Source organism: Ochotona curzoniae, unplaced genomic scaffold (genome assembly GCF_017591425.1).
Source record: "Ochotona curzoniae isolate NIBS_2020 unplaced genomic scaffold, NIBS_Ocur_1.0 scaffold_2587, whole genome shotgun sequence".
NCBI classification, from domain to species: domain Eukaryota; kingdom Metazoa; phylum Chordata; class Mammalia; order Lagomorpha; family Ochotonidae; genus Ochotona; species Ochotona curzoniae.
Genome location: NW_024467096.1, coordinates 8,667,563 through 8,689,303, shown reverse-complemented (window position 1 = coordinate 8,689,303; position 21,741 = coordinate 8,667,563). Strand labels below are relative to the sequence as shown.

Below are 21,741 nucleotides of genomic sequence, written 5' to 3'. Positions count from 1 at the left end.
GCTTCCCTTTGTCTTTGAAAAGGAAATAAAATTTTTCCACAGTAAAAAAGAAAGTTAAAAGAATATGCCTCTTCCACACTTGCCCTAAAATGATACCTAAAGATGTTCTCTTGACAGAGAAAAGGAATAGTATCCACCAAAACCAAATGCAAATGTGAAGAACATCCAGAAAAATAACAACAGAAGACTAAATCAAACAATCAACCACCCATTGCTAAAATGACTGGACCAAATTATCATCCATTCATATTAACCCTGAATGTATATGGCTTAGAATCATGAACCAAATGTCATAGATTAGAATACTGGATCAAAAACCAAAAGCCTGATCCCTACAGGAAACACATCTTACCAACAAATATCAGCAGAAATTATATCTCATGGATTTTGATGTTTTTGTTTTTAGTTTCATTTCTTCAAAATGTTTTTTCTCATATTAAATTCTTCACTGACTCATAGGTCATACAGTAGTATAATTTTCTACAAGAAGTTTCTTGGTTTTCTCAGCATTGTAAATTTCTATATTTTTCCTGTTGCTGATTTTGTTTTATGGCTTTTCATTTTAGGGAATGTATAATAATTGTGTAATTAAGACTATCATATCTGGATGTGAAGAAACAATACAGTATGCATGCCTACTTCCAGATCAAAGATAGACTTCCAATGAAACTTAACTATATCTTTACAGTAGGATGCAGGACTCTGCCATTGTCCATTCCCACAATGAGGGACTTATGACTGTTTATGAAGAACTATACTACTGTAATAATATAGGGGAAAATCGTTATGGGGGGAAAGGGGAATTTGAACAGAGGCATAAGGGAAATTCCAGAGTCTATGGAACTTTATCATAAAATAATAATAATAAATAAATAAATATTATTATTTATAAAAAGAAGATAGTTTTAGCTATTTCTGGATCTGTGAAATATGTCCCTGGTGTTTTCATGAGGATTGTACTAAATTTTTAAATTGTTTTGGACGGCGTGGACATTTTCACTATGATCTTTCAGTCAATGAACATGAGGGTTTTTTAAAAAAAAAAATAAAGATAGAAAAAAAACGCAAAACATGGGAGTTGGAAAGAGGACCTGGTTGTTGGTAGAAGATGTGATGGGATTTGAGATCCCAAAAGGACACAGATGTAGACATCCAGTGTTCAGGATGATCTGTCACACTGTCTTCCTGATATAAAGATGGCTAAGGACATTGACTTTCAGTCCTGGCACCTGTAGGACAATAATTTCTGCCTTTGGTTCCAATGCCCCAAGAAATAAGGTGAAGAAGCTCATGTCTGTCTTTTCCACAAACATCTCAAATTGCGGTGATATCTTCCACTCTAGTGGCCATCAAATTCCTAGATCGTACCCCATAATGCTATAGAAAACAGTAAGGGGGCCTGGCGCAGAAGCTTAGCTGCTGAAGTCCTTGCTGTGCACAAGCCAGGATGTCATATGGACACTGGTTCTAATGTTGGCGGCCCTGCTTGTGGCCTTGGAAAGTAGTAAATGATGGCCCAAAGCCTTGGGACCCTGCCCCCATGTGGGAGACTCCTGACTCCTGGCTTCAGCTCCTGATTGCTTCAGCTCCAGCCATTGCAACCACTTGGGGAGTGAATCAACAGATGGAAGATCTTCCTCTCTGTCTCTCCTTTTCTCTGTATAGCTGACTTTCCAAATGAAAAAAAAAAAAAAAAACCACTCTTTTTTAAAAAGAAAATAGTAAGGGAACAAGATGCATGAACAGAAAGCAAACTATGATGTTAAATAAAGATGAGAGATACAATCAAAAATTAAAGGTAGATGAGTGTGAGGGAATGATATTGACAAAGAAAAATTACTTGTAATTCCTTCAGCTTTTTAATCATTGCCAACAAATTACTTGTAATATTTTCCATGGAAATGCTTCATGTATATACTAGTTTTCATATGTAGTCTTTGGAGAATCTCTGTAATGAAGTGTGCCCTTTCTGTTTCAATCTTTCCCAATTGATGAAGAAATATCCCAGGAAGTATTAAGCATACAAAGGAGAAGAAATACAAATGGTTCATCAACATCAAGTGATGCTTTCAGTTTCTGCCTAACACAATCACACATCCTTGAAGGTTTAGCAAAGTTCACTTTGTTGTAGCTTGCCCCAGCAATTTCAAGCAGCCACGATGGCCCCTTTAATCAGTGCACCAATGGCACTTCACCCACACCTGTCATAGTTCAATTTTGTGTCTCCAGAGCCAGACAAAGAGCCCATCCTTCACATGGGCAAAAGGGCAAGGGATGACTTACCTAATGAGATGAGGTACACACTCAATGTTGGCTGTTTTTGACGTGAAAGGCGATGCCACAGATGCTTCCTGTTCTGAGAGTGAGATTCCCGCATGTGCCATTTTCAAGGCCTGGAAAGAGTAATTTGTGTTACAGTCTTGACTCCTTGGGAAAGATTCTTTATACCATAAAGTTATAACACTATGCCTTTATATCCCTGAGTTTCTGCTTACACTGTCCCTTCACCAAGAATGTGCTCTCTCCCATGATCCACAAAGTCACAAATGAAAAAGATAGCAGTTAAACAATGCTCTATAGGCAAAAGTGCTGTGTGTGTGTGTGTGTGTGTGTGTGTGTCTTTACACTCACACATACACATGTATGTTGGGTGTGAAGTGTATAGATGTGATTAGGAAATGGATGTATTGACTCAAAAAATATATTTAGGGCATTGGTGCAGTGAGACAATGTTGGGAGTGTCTGCACTTCAGACTCAGACTCTGAAGACTCCGGCTTCCTGCTGATGCACTTCCTTGAGGCTCCAGTACTTGGATTCTGCTGTTCCTGTGGGGAATCTGGATTGAATTATGGTTTCCTGGCTTCAGCCTGACCCAGTTGTGGACATTTGAAGAATTAGCCAGTGAATGGGTCTCTCTCACGCTCTCGTTCTCTCTCCCTTTCAAATAAATACATAATACACACTTTTAAAAAATGCCATCAGTTGGATTGACTGTCTGGGGTCTTTGACCATTTTAGTTGTTACACCTCACATGTCATTTTTATGAATAGCATGAAGAGATATTTATGGCTACCTTTCCTTTGTCCACTTCATCCAGCCAATCAACTGATAAATGAGATGGAGTGTGGCACCAGATCACACTCGTTATTCTCATTCTAACCTCCGTGTTGCAATTCTAAAATGAGGGCTAGTTGGTTTCTTACTCTCTGAAAACTCTACAGTGTGCATAGAGATACATCAACAACAGGCCAGCCAGGCTTTAGTCCTACAAGAATGGTGTGGCCTAGAATGAGATGCTGGACTTGTGCGGTTCCACAGAGCAATAAAGTTGGTATTTACCAGTTTCAAGTTCAATAGTGTTACATTTCCTCCTTCCTCATGTCTAATTAGCCTTCCGTGTCTTGGCTGTGTAACTTTAGAACATCCATGTTACATCAGGGTTAGCTTTATGCATGATTGTTTCCCTATCAGACAATGAGCTCTTTGTAAAAGAAATCCAGTGCCTATAAAACTGTATCACATGGGCCCGGCGCAGTGGCGCAAGTGGTTAAGGTCCTCGCCTTGCACGCCCGGGATCCCATATGGGCGCCGGTTCTATCCCAGCAGCCCCGATCCCCTTCCAGCTCCCTGCCTGTGGCCCGGGAAAGCAGTCGAGGACGGCCCAAAGCTTTGGGACCCTGCACCCACGTGGGAGACCCGGAAGAGGCTCCTGGCTTCTGATCGGCATAGTATCCATCCGTTGCGCTCACTTGGGGAGTGAATCATCGGATGGAAGATCTTCCTCTCTGTCTCTCCTCTCTGTATATCCGCCTTTCCAATAAAAACATAATAAAAATAAATCTTTTAAAAAAAAACTGTATCACATAATACAATGTTAACAACAATAAAAAAAAAAGAAACACTACATCATTTTTTAATGCTTAGTGTTTTTGTTTCATACTAATCTCCATATAATTGTAGTAAGACTGAGTATTCATACTATACTTAAAATCAGTGGCTTGTTTATTTATATATTTCAAAGAGAGAAAAAAAGATCACACAGCTGCTTATTCACTCGGATCCTGCAATATTCAAGACTGGACAAGATCAAAGTAAGGGGCTGGGAATTCAGTGTGAGATCCCCATGTGGGGAGCAGGGAACCAAGTACTTCAACCATCAACCACTGCCTCCTAGGGTGAACATTAGTACGAAACTTGAATTAGGAGTGGAGTTGGGACTTGAACTCAATCATTTCAGTATAGGGCATGGCCCTCCCACGTAAGCATCCATACAGCCAAATATTTGTTTCCAATTTGTGTTTTGTAACTTGAGAGGGAGAGGGGGAGAGGAGAGAAGAAAAGAGGGAAGGGGTGGGGAAGGGAAGAAAGGGCATGGGGAAGAGAGGGGAGGGGAGGGGAAGAAAGGGGAATAGAACAGAGATAGAGAGAGAACTCTACTGGTTCGCTAACTGCTTGCAGAGCTCCCAGCTCAAAGTTAAAGCTAGGAACCAGGAGTTCAATTTATTTCTATCATATCCATGGCAATAAACCAAAAGGCTTGAACCATTTCTGCTCTCTCCTGGGGTCTGCATTAACAAAAACTGGGAAACAACAGCCAGAGCAGGGTATTGAATCCAGGAATTTTAATATGTGATCTTAACCTCTATGTCAAATACTTGCACCCATTCTAGATCTTTAAGGATAAGATTACCAATAGCCACTTCTCATGGAGCAGAAAATTTATAATAAATCTTTTTATGAGCATCTTAACAAAACATTTGGGGAATTAAAATGTGAAGCAAAATAAATATCAGATTTCAAATATCTAATAAACTTTAAACAAAGAAATATTCTTGACTTGTTGGCTGACAAGGTGGCAATTAAAACCTTCTTTTTTTTTTTAAAGATTTATTTTTATTATTTTTTCATTGGAAAGGCGGATATACAGAGAGGAGAGACAGAGAGGAAGATCTTCCATCCAATGATTCACTCCCCAAGTGAGCGCAACGGGCCGATACTATGCCGATCCGAAGCCAGGAGCCTCTTCCGGGTCTCCCACACGGGTGCAGGTTCCCAAAGCGTTGGGCCGTCCTCGACTGCTTTCCCAGGCCACAGGCAGGGAGCTGGAAGGGAAGCGGGGCTGCCGGGATTAGAACCGGCGCCCATATGGGATCCCGGGCGTGCAAGGCGAGGACTTAACCACTTGCGCCACCGCTCCGGGCCCTAAAACCTTCTTTTATGTGTGTAACCCTCACTATAAAATGTTGTTCAAATCGTAAGTTTAGAACTTCAAAATTCAAAACATATATCGTTTCTTTATTGTACATGAGAAATAATCACAGAATCATTCAATTTAGAATTTTCTACAGTGTGGAACAACCACACTTTTTATAGGACTTTTGGATGAATCTAACTGGCTTTTAAAAAAATAAAGCTATTTATTTGAAAACCAGAGTTCAAGGGGGGAGAAGAGATAGAAAGAGAGCAAAAAGCCAACTTTTAACACCTAAGCCAGAGTATGAATTTCATAGGACTAACTAAATGCAAGTTACACATAATTCAAAATGCAGGTCAAATCAGTGCTAAACTTCATGGCTAAGACTTTATCAGTTGTGTAACTTTGAGCAAAATTACTCCACCTGCCTGAACGCTGAAGGTATGGGGGATTGAAACCAACTAGTTTTGTAAACTCTCTTTCAGATCTGACATGTTGAAGCAAGTTCAAATTGTCTTCCCTCATCTCTTTTATCCTAAGACTTTGCCAGAAACAGCTGATATGACTCATTTCATTTGATTCCTCTTCATCTCCAGCCCAGACTCAGGGACAGGCGGTTGTAGACTGCAAAATAATGCTGTAGCTTCTGGAGGAAGAATGCAGAGAAGGACACCTAGAGACCATGGGGTCCTGTGTTAGCTGAAGTCACTCATACTCACCCCACAGTCATTAGCTCCGTCACCACACATACCCACATAATAACTGCAGGGGAAAGGAAAAGAAAAGTCAGGCGATTTCCACTCACATGCAGGGTGCGTGTGTGTATCCCAAACACATGTGGAGTTGGGAAAATTACTCTGAAGTTCACAACCCAGCAAAAAGGAAAGGGGGCCATTTCGTTATTTAAATAGTTTCAATCAACTATTTTGAAATGGTAGTGATACCAACTAAGACATCAGCCAAAACAGCGCTGATATGTGAGTATTTCCACCAAAGCCGAGCTGAAGAGCATACAGTCACGGCTGCAGTATTTCTCACGCAAGCAAAAGCAGAGATCATTACCCAATCCACCTATGCTTCTACTGTTGCTTTCTAGGGAGAGTTTTAAAAGTTCAGATACCAGGAAAAAGAAATCTGGAAAGTAACTTAACATACATAACCAGTGACATAACATAATTATAATCCATGATGCATCTCAGGGTGAAAATGAGATAATAGGCTCCCTACCTGTATCAGGTTTGATATGAAGGTGTGAATAATAACTAAAGCAGTAGACAAAGGTCTTTTTATGCAAGACACAAGCTGTTCTTGCATTGTAAGTGCACATTACCTTATGGATCTTCACTAATGGCAATAGGACATTTACCTACATTTTTCCAAAACCAGATAAAACAATAAAAAACCAATAAGGGGGAAAAGTAAAGTTTGCTTAGGAATTTCCTTATTATTAGTTAACACATAGAAAATGTACACTTTCAGGGCAGGACTTTGATGTGGCTGTTAAGATGCTGCTTGGGGGCCCGGCGCGGTGGCGCAAGTGGTTAAAGGTCCTCGCCTTGCCGCCCGGGATCCCATATGGGCGCCGGTTCTAATCCCGGCAGCCCCGCTTCCCTTCCAGCTCCCTGCCTGTGTCCCGGGAAAGCAGTCGAGGACAGCCCAAAGCTTTGGGACCCTGCACCCGCGTGGGAGACCCGGAAGAGGCTCCTGGCTTCGGATCGGCATAGCATCGGCCCGCTGCGCTCACTTGGGGAGTGAATCATCGGACGGAAGATCTTCCTCTCTGTCTCTCCTCTCTGTATATCCGCCTTTCCAATGAAAAAATAATAAAAATAAATCTTAAAAAAAAAAAAAAAAAGATGCTGCTTGGGAGACAATATTCTATCAGAGCCTGAGTTCCGGTCCTAGCGCTGCTTCCGATTTCAGCTTACTGCTGATGCACATCCTCAGAGACAGCAAGTGTTGGCTCAAGTACCTGAGACCTTGCCATCCACGGGAGAGACCTGGACTGAGTTCCAGGCTCATGGCTTTGGTACGGCCCGACTGCTGTGGATATTTGGAGGTATGAGCCACAGATGGAAGATCTCTGTCTGCTTTTCAAATAAAATGTGAATAAGCAAACAGTTTAAAGCACCATTCTTATTGGTTAAATGTTCAAATACGGGCACATTCATATTCATATGGTCCAGCCTAATATCAGGTTAGTGTACATGGAACCCTCTCATAAGCATTTACAATTGCATACCGTGACTATCCAGAGCTGCTGAAACAACAGCTGCTTTTTTTTTTTAGGCTTAAAGCACATATCTAATCTCACTATCACATTGAATATCTGATAACTGGATATAAAAAGGACATTTAGAAAATATTATGCACACCTCCAACGATGAAGGCATGAAGAATAAGATTAAGAGATTGAGAAGATAGCTCGCTCCAACACCGTATGTGTTTTTCTGAACTGGTTTTTTTTTTTCCTTTAGGAGAATAGTCTCAAAATTAAGCATTGAAGCTGGCAAAAATTCTCAGACATTTGAAAAAAGGAAAATTACTTTCTTCAGTCAATACCATATAATGACCAAAGAGGTGAAAACGACCGTTTTAGACTCTGATTACTTACCCAGCCTCAAGGCATTGTGGGAGTTAATAGGCAGTTTTGAGACGTCCCTATGAGTACTTGCACGATGAAATGTAATGGTAAAAAGCAGTTTCCCGATTTCACACGCAACTTATCAGCCATTAGGGGAAGTTTCATTACTCTTTGTTCCTTTTCACTTTCTGGAATCCGTAGGCCAGAAACTAGAACATTCCCAGCAAGTAACAAGGTAATCTGTCCTAAAGAACTGGTTCACCCTGAAATGCCTGGGTCATCTTTGTGAAGGAAACATGAAAGAACTTTTCTTTGATATAATTGCTTTCAGGTGCTGTTTGACCTCTTGCCAAGAGCACCTGAAATAGTTGTCTACTGGACTGACATGAAATGATTTAAGTTGATAACTCACATGCCTTCCCATTTTCCCCATTCCAAGTGATGTAAACACCGTCACTCTATTCTCTTTATGTGTAACAGATCTTTGTGGATTTTTTTTTCCGGGGCAGGGAGTTCTAATATAACCCTCCATGAGCCTTACTTCTTGGCAATCTACTCCCTTGAGAATGAACTAGACCCAGTGATTTTTTCCTAACAAGTACAAGATATCAAATAGGATGGGTTGTCACTACTGAAGTTTGGATGTAAAATGCTGACACTCATCTCTCTTCATACCCTCAATCCTACTGAGTGCTTCTCACTTGCCTGTTCTTATGGAAGCCAGCTTCCCAATTCCTTATGAAACAGGCCATGTGGCAAAGGACCAAGAGTGGTATCTATTCAACAGCCAGTACAATACTGAGACTCTTAGTCCCACCACCCACAAGGAAGTGACTATCCAACAGGCAAGTGGGGCTGGTAGCAGGTTGTCTACACTCAGACAAAGATAATTACAGTCCTGATCAACACCTGATCACATCCTTGCACGAGATCCTAGTCCAGGGACTCAGCTGAGCTTCTTCTGCAGGCCTGAATCACACCAAAGTAAAATAATAGATAGTGTCATTCTACTGTCACTGAGAGTGGAACACATGTGATGCTATAATGGCTAATGTGGACATTCTCCCTTCACATGATAACACCTACTCTAATTTCTGGAATTCTTCAATAAGGCTGGACTTGTGCCCAGGAGACATTCTTGCAAAGATGGTTCCATTCACAAGAATCTAAAAAGGAAAACAGTCACCACAGTTAAGATGAAGAAGAAGAACACTTCTCAAATAGACTGTCTGAAAACATCACCCCAACAACTAACTTAACACAGCATTGGGAAATGCCTCATCAGACCACATGCAATGTTGAAAGCAAAGAAAGATGTGATGCTTCAATACTGGACCTTCACATTAAGCATCCATCACAACTCAGTTACTTTCTCCCTGATGATTTTTCCAAAATGGAATGACCTCAAATTAATGGTAACAAGAAGCCCAGTATCATTTAGGGTAACAATGCTTAAGGAAATACAGTTCTTATTCCCAAACACTTTCTCTGTAACGGTAATGGAAGCAGAGGGAGGAGCAATAAACCAGAAGTTGCAAAACAACATTATACACTCAGCTGCATCATAAGCAGCTGTGCCAAATGGAGGGCAGTTGTTTAACCTTTCTGAGTTTAGTTCTCACATTTCTACAGTGAGGAGCTGGACTTTCTGACTTTCTGAGGAGCCGTAGGGATCTAAGATCTGTGGTCCTTGAGGTAAGACAATGAAAGTTAAGACTGCACACAGCTTGGACTCCATTGATCTGTGCCACATTGATAGCACAGCTCCACACAACATTATTTTAAAATAGGACATACAGAGGACAGGATAACAAATGATTTTGAAAGTAAACCATGGGGGCTTTGCCTCCTTCAGCTGTAATTTAGGAATCTGGATGGGAAGGGCAATAGAACTCAGCTTGACCTAAGCTGGTGGCTTTCAGAGCAAAGCTAGCCTACAAAATAAGTGGTATGTTTGAACTATCTAGAAGTTCTTCACATGGAGAAGGAGGCTGGGATGGGACTACCCACAGGGTGAGATCAATTCAAATGACAGAGAGGAGGCCATGCTGTGTTAGGGAATATGTAGGGCTGAAAGACCTGAGAATCTTTGAGGAGCCATGTTCCTCCTGGGTGTAGATTGTCAAACCTGAGACAATTTCAATGACCGCTTCAAATAACTTTATTCTCTCTTTGTACCTATTTTTTATTGTTTAATTTTCTTTTCATTTTCATGCTTTTTTAACCTCACTACAAATTTATTCTGAAGATACCATTTAAAAATATGGAAAAGATATGTTCAAAATTAGTAAATTAAATCTAATAGGATTTAAATTGTAATATGAAATTAATAAACGTCAATTTATATTGACAAAATTATTAACTGGGAAGAAACTATTGTTGTCATATCTCTTAGATGCAAACAAGAATATTTTACTTCCTTTTTGATATATAATCATACACATTATCAATTTATCAATCAATCAAGGCAGGTGAGGCTTGTTACAATAACAATTCCAAAATCTTACTTGATTGGCACAACATAAAATGTATTGTTTTCTTATGCAAAGTCCACTCTGGCTCTGAATGATTCCCCAGTCTGCCTCACTACTTTGAAGAGCAAGACAAAACCCTTTCATTTTTCTGGTACTTACTTTCGGAAGCAAACTGTTGAAATGCTGAAAGATGACTTGGTAGGATTTCCCACTCATCGCAAAATGGTAAGAGCTCCCTCTTTCACCATCATGGTCTGAACTGTTTCCAACGCTAATGGAGGATTCCTGAAACCAAAAAGAGCACTGTCTCTTTCTGTTGGCTCTAAAGACCCATCTCTGCTGTCCTAGGATTTTGTGGAAGGAAATGAATTCACACCACATAACAATGCAAGGACCGGCATATGAATAATTGATGACCTCTTGAAATACTGACCTATAGGAAAAAGGAAACTCAGAATGCTTCTCCAACCATCCCCCACATCCCCCGCAATTACTTGAACATCTGATTCTCTGTGGTTTCTGAGCAGTATCACACGTGCTGTCAGTCTGCAGAGGCAATTAGGCTGATTCACCAATCAGTGATTTTCAAGACAAGCAGCATCCATGCTTGTTTCTGCTCCCCACTCAGCCTCACATTTCCTAAGATCTCATAACCATTCCATTGTTCAAAAATTACACTTTGGAGCAGGCATTCGATGTGGCTGTTAAAATGCCTCTGGGTATGCTGCATCACATATCTGAATGCCCAGTTCAAGTTCGCAGCTGTAATTTGTGATTCCAGCTTTTCTGCTCATGGGCACCCTGGGAGTCATGCCTCAAATAGTTAGGATTCTGTCATTTATTCAGGAGAGCTGAATTAAAATCCTGGCTTCTGGTTTAGGCCTGGCCCAGTCCTGGATGTTGAGGGCATGTGGGGAAAGAACCAAAAGATGGGAGATCTCTGTTTCTCTCTCTGGGATGGGATTTTTCAGTGCCTAATTTCTTTTGACACCTGATTTCTATGACCCTACTCCAATAGCTGACCCTTTTATCATAGTTCCCAGATTCCTTTGCACACCCTACCTTCTGAAAAATAATCATCAATCCTTTTCTAAAACCCTTTTTCTCCTCTCTTTCCCTTATCAGTGTCTTCCCTGGCTGCCTTCTACCTCAGCAGTGGATGCCTATGTATTCCTCATGTCAGTAGCTAGTAATGGTTTTTCATGCAGTATTTTCCAAAAAGCTTTACATTTGTAGAGAGAGAAGAGGAAATTGTATTCATGGGAGAAATTCATCTCAACCAAAACATTATGTGCATGTCCAGAAGAAGAAAAAAAGATTTGCTATACTGAATCAGAATGCAAGATAAGACACCCCCATTCTGAGACCTTAATTACAAAGCAACCAGTGAAAGGCTTGATCAAAAGTTGTCTGCATGAATCAAGGACAGAAACTTCTTTTGCTTGTGGTGAGTAGGTGAGAAGATGAAGCGTAGTGAAAGCAGAGAGGAGCAGGACTTCTCCCATTAGCAACCAATACTTCAATAAAAACGTTAAATTCATGAATGAGTTGTAATGTGAACTGTTCATTGCAGTTAGTACAGGAGTTGAATCCTGTCATATGAATCTGAGCAATGTGTATTGACGCAGAAGCAAGGAGAATTCCAAGGAAGTAAGTACCAGGAATCTGCTGAAAATGCAGAAAGAATTGCCATCTTTTGCAGCCCATGCAACTAGAATTTGAGTCGAGTTAATGCCTGTCTTTCCAAGACGGAGGAGAGCTGCTCTGTACAGCTGTGCCAATTGTGTGATGTACAAAATCTCCCGAATACACAAAGGTCCACTCTAGTTTGTCTGAAAGGCTATTCAACCTGGAGGAAGAGAGCATTTTAGTAATCCATCAAAGGCCATGTCTTTGAATTCATCTGCAGTGATGAGATGTCTGGCTGTAGCCCATTTTCGTCATTTGAAAAAGCTATTCTTGTTTGTGTGAGTGGGAAGCTTGCCACCTTGACAAGCCTAACGCCTGTTCACTTCATGTTACAGGTGCAGTGCACTCTAAATGCGCATGATTTCACATGGAATCCAACAGATCTGGGCTATGTCTTGTGCAAGCTTAAATTGCTTTTTTTGAAAATGAATTTATTTTATTTATTTATTTATTTATTTACTTATTTTAAAGGCAGATTTACAGAGAGAAAGAAAATCAGAGAGAAAGATTTTCTATCCTCTGGTTCATTCCCTCAATGGCCACAAAGGCTGGAGCTGCGATGATCATAAGTCAGGAGCCAGGAGCTTCTTCTATGTCTCCCTTGTGGGTGCAGGGCCCCAAGTCTTTGGCCTGTCTTCTACTGTTTTCCCAGGCCACAAGCAGGAAGGTGGATGGGAAGTAGAGCAGCTGAGACAAAAGCTGGCACCAATTTGGGATCTTGACTCATGCAAGGCAAGGATTTAGCCACTAGGTGATCATGCCAGGTTCAGCTTAAATTTCTTTTCTTAAAATTTTTTTTAATTGACTTACTTGAGAGGCAGAGAAGTATAGAAGGATCCCACCAATTGGTTCACCCCCCAAATGCTCTCAGTGGCCGTGACTGAGGTGGACTGAAGCCAGAAGCTAGGAACTTAAGCCATGTTTTCCACAGGTGAGTGTAATTCAACCACTTTAGCCATTCCCACTGCCTTTCAAGGTCTGCATTAGCAGGAAACCAGAGTCAGGTGCTAGGGCTGGGACCTGAACCTGAGTACTATGGACATCTTAACCACAAGGCTTGAATGCCTGCTTCCCACTAACGTTTCTGAGTCTCAATTTTCTCATTTCTAAAATGAATCATTCATCTAACTCCAGAGGGCTATTGTGAAGATCAAGTGGGAAGGAAGGATGTCAATCAGCAATTCTCAACCATGACTGCACACTGGAATCCCTGGGAAAAAGAGCTCATGCCAATTGCAACCTCAAGGCTTCTGATTTATTTATTTCTGCCAAAATCAAGATACTTAAAATCTCCTCCCAGTAATATTGGTGTGTGACTGGACTGAAAAGTCTGGATGAAAAAGCTTTGCAAACTTCAAAACTCTGGGCAGATGTGAGGAGTCAAGACTATGATAACTTCTAGAGGGCAGAAGGCAGTGCAAGTCCAACATTAGCTCACGCTCTTTCCAGGCTCAATTTCTTGGTTCACCACCAGCTGCCAGGTCACAGAGGCCGGTACAAATTCTTCTGGCTCATTGGCTTCCACAATGATCACTTGGTTACCTCGAGGAATCATTCCAGAATTCCTTGCAACAGTAATGGCTGTTTGCAGGTTGTCACCTAGAAAACAAGGGAAATTTGCTTGCTCGAAACAAACCTCTTTTCCATAGTCAGAATTGAACTACTCCTCCTCCAATTTGCTTCCTGCTCTTCAAGGCATCTATTAATAAAGGGATTTTTATATCTGCCTATCCACTCAAAACTGTCCCTAGTGGACATTGTACTTATATCTCTCTCTGGCAAAATTTAGCACCTGTCCGCCATGTATTACCAAAACACTCAGAGATAAACAAAGGAATGTTTAAGCACTTGAATGGACACATCTTCAAGATCTTAACAGCTTCTAGCAGTGCACATAGCATGATCCAGGTTGATAGCATAAAACCTCCCTCAGTCAGTGGGGAAAACAGCACTTAGGACCAAGCTCTACTTGAGCTTAATGGTCATACACCATTCCTGGTCCTGCTGCCCTGGAGACCACCATCTCACATCCTTCATGTGGAGCTTTTGTGCTTGATTCTTGCTGAGAGCACATCCATTCTTATGTTTAGACATGGACTGGGACCCTATTAACACTGCTAGCTTCCTGCCAAGGAAGAGCAGGAACTGGTTGGAGAGAATGAGCCAGGACCCTGACCTCCAAAGTTCCTGGTCCTGTTGGAGCCACATGGATAACTGGACCACAGAGGAGCTAAGTTGGCCTGAACAGTTTTCTCCATGCCTCAGTCACAGCAGCTGGCTGAGCATCGCATCTGTTTCTGATGCCTGAGACAGAGTCACCCTGGAGGGGGCTTTCCCTGCCTACCTGTGACCATCACAGTCCTGATGTGGGCCTGCCTCAACTCCGTCAGCACCGGCCTCGTTTCCTTTTTCAAGCGATTCTCCATGATGAGAAGTCCCAGAAACGTTAACTCCGACTCCACATGCTCTCTGTAATTCAGCAAAAAAAAATCGATATTGAAGTGTTGCTATAGAGTCTCATCAATTGGATTTACTCTTTTTTAAAAATCCTAAGCTTTGGTAAGTCAACACATGAGCACATTAAAAAAAAAAAAAAGTGTGTCTGGTGTTGTGGTGCAATGGGTAAGCCTATGACAACAGCATCCCATATGGTGCCAGTTTGAGTCCTAACTGCTCCATTTCCAAGGCAACTCTTACTAATGGACTGCGAAAGCAGTGTAAGATGGTTCAAGTGCTTGGGTCCCTGCCATTCATATGGGAGACTTCCTGGCTCCCGATTTTGGCCTGGCCCAACCTTGGCTATTACTGGCATCTGCAAGTAAACCAGTGACTGAAAGATTTCTCTTTTTCTATCTCTTTTGCCCTCTAAATATCTCTGACCTTCAAATAGATAACTAAAAAATATATAATAATAATCCAAGAGCTTGTAAGGAAAACCATTAGTCCCTGTTTCCCTACCACCTCATCCTTCTTCCCAGGGACAATTAATTATGAATATTTTAAAGCTGCTTTTTCTCATTACCAATCCAATTTTTGATAAGAACAATATGCTTGTTCTTGGACTGTAATATAGGTTCTTCAGTTCATCATACATGAGATTATCTTATAAACTTGATTAGGAACTGAATTAAAATACAGTACACATTTTCCAAGAACATTTCTCTATAACCTTGTGGGTTTTATTTGAATTTCTAAGGAACATCCCCACCTTTCTCTTTCTTTGAACTTGCAATCATTTCAAATCATTTGACATTTATCAGGTGCATGATGCAACCAAGACACAATTCGACTGGATATGGGTCATTCATCTTAGCCTCCATTTGTCACCTCTAATAAATACAGCCAATCAGCCAGGGCTCTGAAGAGCTTTCTATCTGAAGTTGGAGTCTTACTGGGTTACATTAGTTACATAGAACTTCTTCCCTGAAATTGAACGACTGCCAGGTGGCTTTCTAAAAAGTAAATGTGCAGACCAAAGGTTCCTTCTTGATTTTTCAGTGTTCATTTCTCTGTGAAGTACAGTTCAGATTGCAGGGAGAGGGAAGAGAAGGAGTGCTACGGTTCTGTTTCTCTGCATGCCATCAGCCAGTCCTCTGCACTCTGCCTGTGTTAGCCTCACCATTCAGGGCCAAGGTTATATGTGAGTCTGGGCCTCCCTGCGAAGGGCTGGCAAGATGAGCCAGCTTTTCTTTATCATTTTGCTCTCTGGCTATGATGTATCTAATTTTTTAAAAACCTGATGACTCCATTAACAATTCCACTTCCCTCATTTATACTTAAGACTTTCCTAGTTTGTTTTGATACTATTCCTTTATTGCAAGGTCGGTAGTGTGGGGGAGGTAAAACAAACACAGGGTCAGTGAGCCTTATTTAAGAGAAAGATCAGAATTGATGTCTTGATGAGAAATATTCAAACTTGGGTACACAGTGAAATACCTTCTCTCTGGAGCAGAATACAAATTGCTAAATCCTTCATTCACAAGCCCATTTATTGAATAACTCATCATTCCTCAGTGTCCATGGGGAATTTGTTCCAAGTCCCACTGTGATATCCAAATTGGCAGATGTTCAAATTCTCATATAAAACAGCATAGTATTTGCATAGAACCTACACACATACTCCCACATAATTTAAATTATCCCTAGTATGCCAGTAATACATTGTAAATGTCATGTAAATTGTTTTATCTTTTTTTAGGGTAGAATAATGGCAGCAAAAATTCTACACGTTTAGATGCAAGGATTTTTTTCTAAATATTTTAAATCTTAGATATCTCAAAGAATAATTCAAATTGAAATCTACTAATTGTAGACTTCTTTAAAGATTTTCATTAAAGATTTTCTTCACCGATACATTAGTTATTCAGTCCCGTGTTGTTTAACTACATGTGCTGTAAATTTTTTGCTTTAACTTCATTCCTGCTGTTGACATTGTTTCATGGCTACTCATTTAAGGGAATGTATAGTGATGGCATAATAGAAACTATCATATCCAGATGTGAAGATACAATGCAGTATGCATCCCTACTTCCAAATCAAAGATGGACTTTCAGTGAAACTCTCAATGACAATAGGATGTTGGACTGTCTGGCATTGTCTCTACCCACAATGTCAAGACACACTTTCTCAAATATTAGGCTGATGGGTTTGTGACAACTTATGAAGGTAATAATATAGGGAAAATCAGTCAGGGTGGGACAAAGGGATAGGAAAGTCCCAGACTCCATGGAGCTGTACCGTAAAATTAAAAATAAAAAAATATAAAAAACAAAAACAGATTTTCCCATCTTTTACCTTCATTACTTTCTATTATAAATTGGGCTGACATTTTCTCATTAGCTAGAAACAAGATCTAAAATTCTTCTCACTGATTTATTTTGATGGTTTTCATACAGCATGTTACTTTCTTGGTAAACCTTGATTCATGTGTAATGCTTATACAAAACCTGCATTGATGGAAGGCATGTAATTACCAACACAGCTGTGCTCTTTCACCAGCTCCAAAAATCTTCTTCTCATTTGAGTTTAACATTCATCATTCCAACTTGTATTTGAAAAATTTAAAAATCCTATATGTAATTGGTCTTATTGCTTATCCAAAAATAGTTAATATCTGGAATGTTAATCTCATAATTCCATTCATATATTTCAAAACAAGTTTTGTGATTCCATTTTAAAGAATGAAATATAGTTAACAAGCTCCTTAGAAATCACCCGGTCCTCTGTTTTTTTGATGCAAATTGATCAGACAAGAGCATAACATGACACATTAGAGTCAAACTTTAAAAAATAGAACATGAGCATTCTAACACATGTACAAGAGGAATTCCAGATTTTCTTCAAGGGATCTCAAATTAGATTGGCAGTTGATTTTTCATCAGAAGCCCTACAACCTAGGAGGGAGTGGAGAGCCATAATTCTAATTATAAAAGAAAAATGTTCCCAATCCCAAATATTGTACCAAGCAAAGCTCCCAATTATAAATGAAGGTTTAAGACCTCCAAACACGAACAGAAATTGAAAGAAGTTGTCATCACTTTTCTAGCCATTCAGATGATACTTAAAGATGTGCTACAAAGAGATGCAGAAAAAGAGTCATCATCATGAAAGAATGTGAAGGAGAAAACCTGCTGGTAAAAGTACAAAGGAAACCCAAAGAAAACAACAGGAATCTTATGGAAAAGTGGCAGGACCAAGTTGTTCCTTATCAATAATATCCTTAAACTTAAACAGCCTAAAGTATCTAATTAAATGACACAGATTGGATGAATGAATTAAAAAACAGAGCTCATCATTTTGCTGCCTGCAAGAAACCTACCTCACTAACAAAGATGCACAAACTGAAAGTGAAAGGATACAAAAAGATATTCCATGCCAAAGAAAAGGGAAAAAAGGCAGGACAAGCCATCCCAATATCAGACAAAATAGATTTTAACACAAAAACTTAAATGAAACGAAGAATGACGTTATGTAATGAAAAGGAATCAATTCCACAGGTAGATGTGACTATAGTAAGTGAATATGCACTCCATGTGAAACAGCTATTTAAAACAGTTTTTAAACGTCAGTGTTTAGACTTTAGCACCTTTCATCAACTGACTTAGACAAAAAAAAAATCAGCAAAGAAGCAAGAAAACTCATCGATACTGTTGGAAAACGGATTTAATTGATATCTACACGTTATTTCATCCCACAACTGCAGAATACATATTCTTCTCATTTGTGCATCCAACTTTATCTAGGGTAGAGCTTATGATGACTCAAAAAGTACATGTTTTCAGACTGCAATGGAGTGAAGCTAAAAATTAGTACCTTAAGAAATTCGAGTATATGCAAACACATGGAGACTAGAGTGAATGATGTGTCAAAAACAAATTCAAAAGGGCATTCAAAAATTTCCCAGAAGTGCATGAAAATTACAATACAGTATTTCAAAACTTATTAGATATGGCAAATCAAGCACTAACAGGAAAGCCATAGAAGTTAGTGCCTACATCAGGAAACTGAAAAGGTATCCAATGCATGATCTAACAATGCATCTCAAGGATGTAGGAAAACAAGAACAAGCAAAACTCCAAATTACTAGGAAGAAAGGAATCATTAAAATCAGAGAAATCAGAGAAGAAATAAAATCTAAATGAACAAATTTAAAAATATACAAAAGGTCAGTGAATGAAGAGCTGATTTTTTAATAAAATTGACGCACAATTATCCTAACCAAAAAGGAGATGACCCAAATTAATAAAATCAGAGTTGAAAAAGGAGATGTTAAAATGACTACCACAGAAATAAAAAGAACCATCAATAATTACTAAAATATAGCCATATGCCAAATTGCTGGAAAACACAGAAGAAATGGACAGATGTCTGAACACACACAATCTACTAAAACTGAGTGATGAAGACAAAGAAGAGCTAAATATAATATAGTAATAATATAGAGATTAAGTCAATAATAAAGATCTTTCCAGGGCTCAGTGCAGTGGGCCAGCCTTTACCATGCCAGGATCCCATAAAGGTGCCTGTTCTAATCCCAGTGGCCCCCACTTCCCATCCAGCTCCCTGCTTGTGGCCTGGGAAAGCAGTCGAGGACGGCCCAAAGCCTTGGGAACCTGCACCTGCATGGGAGACCCAGAAAAGCCCTTGGCGCCTTGGCTCCTAGCTTTGGATCGGCTCAGCTCCAGCTGTTGCAATCACTTGGGGAGTGAATCACTTGGGGATGGAAGATCTTCCTCTGTGTTTCTCCTCCTTTCTACATATCTGACTTTGCAATAAAAAAAAAATCTTATAAAACAGATCTTTTCAACAAAGAAAAGGATCAGATGGCTTCACTGCTGCTCAACTGCAACAAACTTTTAAATAACTAATTCAGTTCTCCTCAAAACATTCCAGTCAATTGTAAGGCAAGAAATTCTCTCAAACTCATTAATTTCAACATTCAGAAAAAAAATACAACAAAGAAAGAGGAAGGTAACTATAGGTCAACATCCCTGATGAACAACAATGCAAAAGTTCTCAAAATATATATATAGAGAGAGAAGTATATTGCAAAGACATTCACCCAGACCAAATGAGATTTATCTCCAGTGTTCAGAAATGGTTCAATATAAACAAATCAATAAATATGATGCATCAAATTGATAAATTATAGAATAAAAATTGTATGATTTCCTCAATAGGTTCAGAGAAAAAAAATTGGTAGAATGCTACATCTTTCATAATAAGAAATAAAACCATCTGCAAATTGAGCATATAAGGAACCTTTCTCAACACAATCAAGGCAATCTATGACAAACCTATACCCAACATGATATTAAATGAAGAAAAACTGGAAGCATTTGCACTAAAATCAGAATCAGACGAGGATACTCACTTTCAGAATTGTTATTCAACATAGTTTGGAAATTTTAGCAAGAGCCATTAGGCAAGAAAAAGAAATCAAAGGAATACAAACTGAAAAGGAGGAAATAAAATTATTTCTATTGCAAATGGCATGAACCTTATATAGGATAACCAAAAGACTTCACTAAGAGACTATTGGGAATGATGTAGAATATAAAATCAATACACAAAAATCAATATTCTTTGTATATATGAACACTGCCCAGGCTGAAAAGGAACCTCTGAGGTCAATCCCATTTACCATTTAAATTGTCAATAAAATGTCAAAAAGTCAATAAAAATAATTAAGAAAAAATTAAATATCTGGGAATCAATTTAACCAAGGAGTTGAAAGATCTCTACAATGAAAATTATAAAAAATTAAAGAAAGAAGACATAAAAAATAAAAAAACCTCTATGACATGGAATGAAATCATTAATATCATCAAAATGCCCATATAAACCAAAGCAATTTAGATTCAATGTGATATTAATCAAAATATCCAGAACGTTCTTAGTTCTAAAAGAAGTGATGCTGAAATTCATATGGAAACACACAAGATGTCAAGGAGTTAAATCAATCATAAACAACAAAAACAAAGCTGAAGGCATCACAGCATCATCTTTCAAGACATAGTGCAAGGCAGCATTTCTCAAAACAACCTGGTTCTGGAACAAAAACAAATGTGTAGACCAATGAGCAGAGTAGAAATCCCAGAAATTAGTCCCCACCTCTGTGGCCAACATTTCTTACAAACACTCTAACATCAATCCCCTAGAGGATGGACAGTCTCAACAAGTGGTGTTAGGAAAATTGGATCTTCTCATGCAGAAGTATGGAACAAGAACCATGTTTTATACCTTATACAAAAATCAGCTTACATGGGATTAAATATCTAAATGTATGACCTGATACCATCATATTACTAGAGGAAAACATGAGGGAAACGCTGAAAGACATTGGCACATGCAAAGACAGCTTGGAAATGGCCCCATATGTATAGACAATAGAAGCAAAAATGGACAATCGTGATTATAGAAAGCTAAGAAACTTTTCACTGTGAAGAAAATACCCAACAATGAAGCAAGAGATAGAATGGGAGAGAAATATTTGCAAATTATGTTACTGACAAAACATCAGTGCCTATAAAGAGCTCAAGAAACTCACCAACCACAAAGCAAATAGTTGAGCTAAGAAATGGACAAAGTACATGGTTAGACATCTTCTAGAAAATGAAACACAAATGGCTAGGAGGCACATAAAAAATGTTCAAGATCTTCATGTTAACCATGAGGTAAACACAAACAAAACTACAATGAAATATCACCTCCTCCCAGTTAGAATAGTATTATACAAAAATCAAAACATAATAAATACTGACGAGAAGTAGGGGAAAAGATACCCTAATACACTGCAGCAATGTGAACCAGTACAATCCTTGTTTAAGACTCCGTAAAGTACAATCAGTATGTTGATTCCTCAATAGCTAAATATAAACCTACCGTAAGATCCATCCATCCCTTTCTAGGAATTTGCCAAAACAAAATGAAATCCTCATATAGAAGATTTATCTATACCATCATCTTTACTGCATCTTAATTCACAATAGCAAAGATATGGAATCAACCCAGATATCTACTGGCTAACGACCGGATGAAGAAACTATGAGATATATACACATATGTATACATACATATACATATACTATGGAATACTGTTCAGCATAGAAAGGAATGGAATTCTATCTTTTGTAACAAAATTGATGCAATTGGAAATCATTACATTTTAGTAGAATAAACCAGTCCCCAAAAGACAAATATTACATTTTCTCTGATATGTGGTAGTTAATATAGAACGCAAAAAAAAAAAAAAAAGAAACTGAATAGCAGTGAAACACACATAATGTGACTTGATTGT

At 39.1% G+C, this 21,741-nt stretch overlaps 1 protein-coding gene across 1 annotated transcript in view; it reads right to left on the bottom strand.

Moving 5' to 3' along the window:
- ATP13A5 (ATPase 13A5) overlaps nucleotides 1-21,741 on the bottom strand; it is a 106,691-nt gene that overhangs the window by 27,996 nt on the left and 56,954 nt on the right. Inside the window, exons 18-23 of the mRNA XM_041002818.1 lie at nucleotides 14,287-14,411; nucleotides 13,381-13,541; nucleotides 10,413-10,538; nucleotides 8,866-8,945; nucleotides 5,915-5,957; nucleotides 2,284-2,393 (exon numbers count right to left, since the gene is read on the bottom strand). Coding sequence (XP_040858752.1) covers nucleotides 2,284-2,393; nucleotides 5,915-5,957; nucleotides 8,866-8,945; nucleotides 10,413-10,538; nucleotides 13,381-13,541; nucleotides 14,287-14,411 — 645 coding nt within the window. The remainder of the gene's footprint in view (nucleotides 1-2,283; nucleotides 2,394-5,914; nucleotides 5,958-8,865; nucleotides 8,946-10,412; nucleotides 10,539-13,380; nucleotides 13,542-14,286; nucleotides 14,412-21,741) is intronic.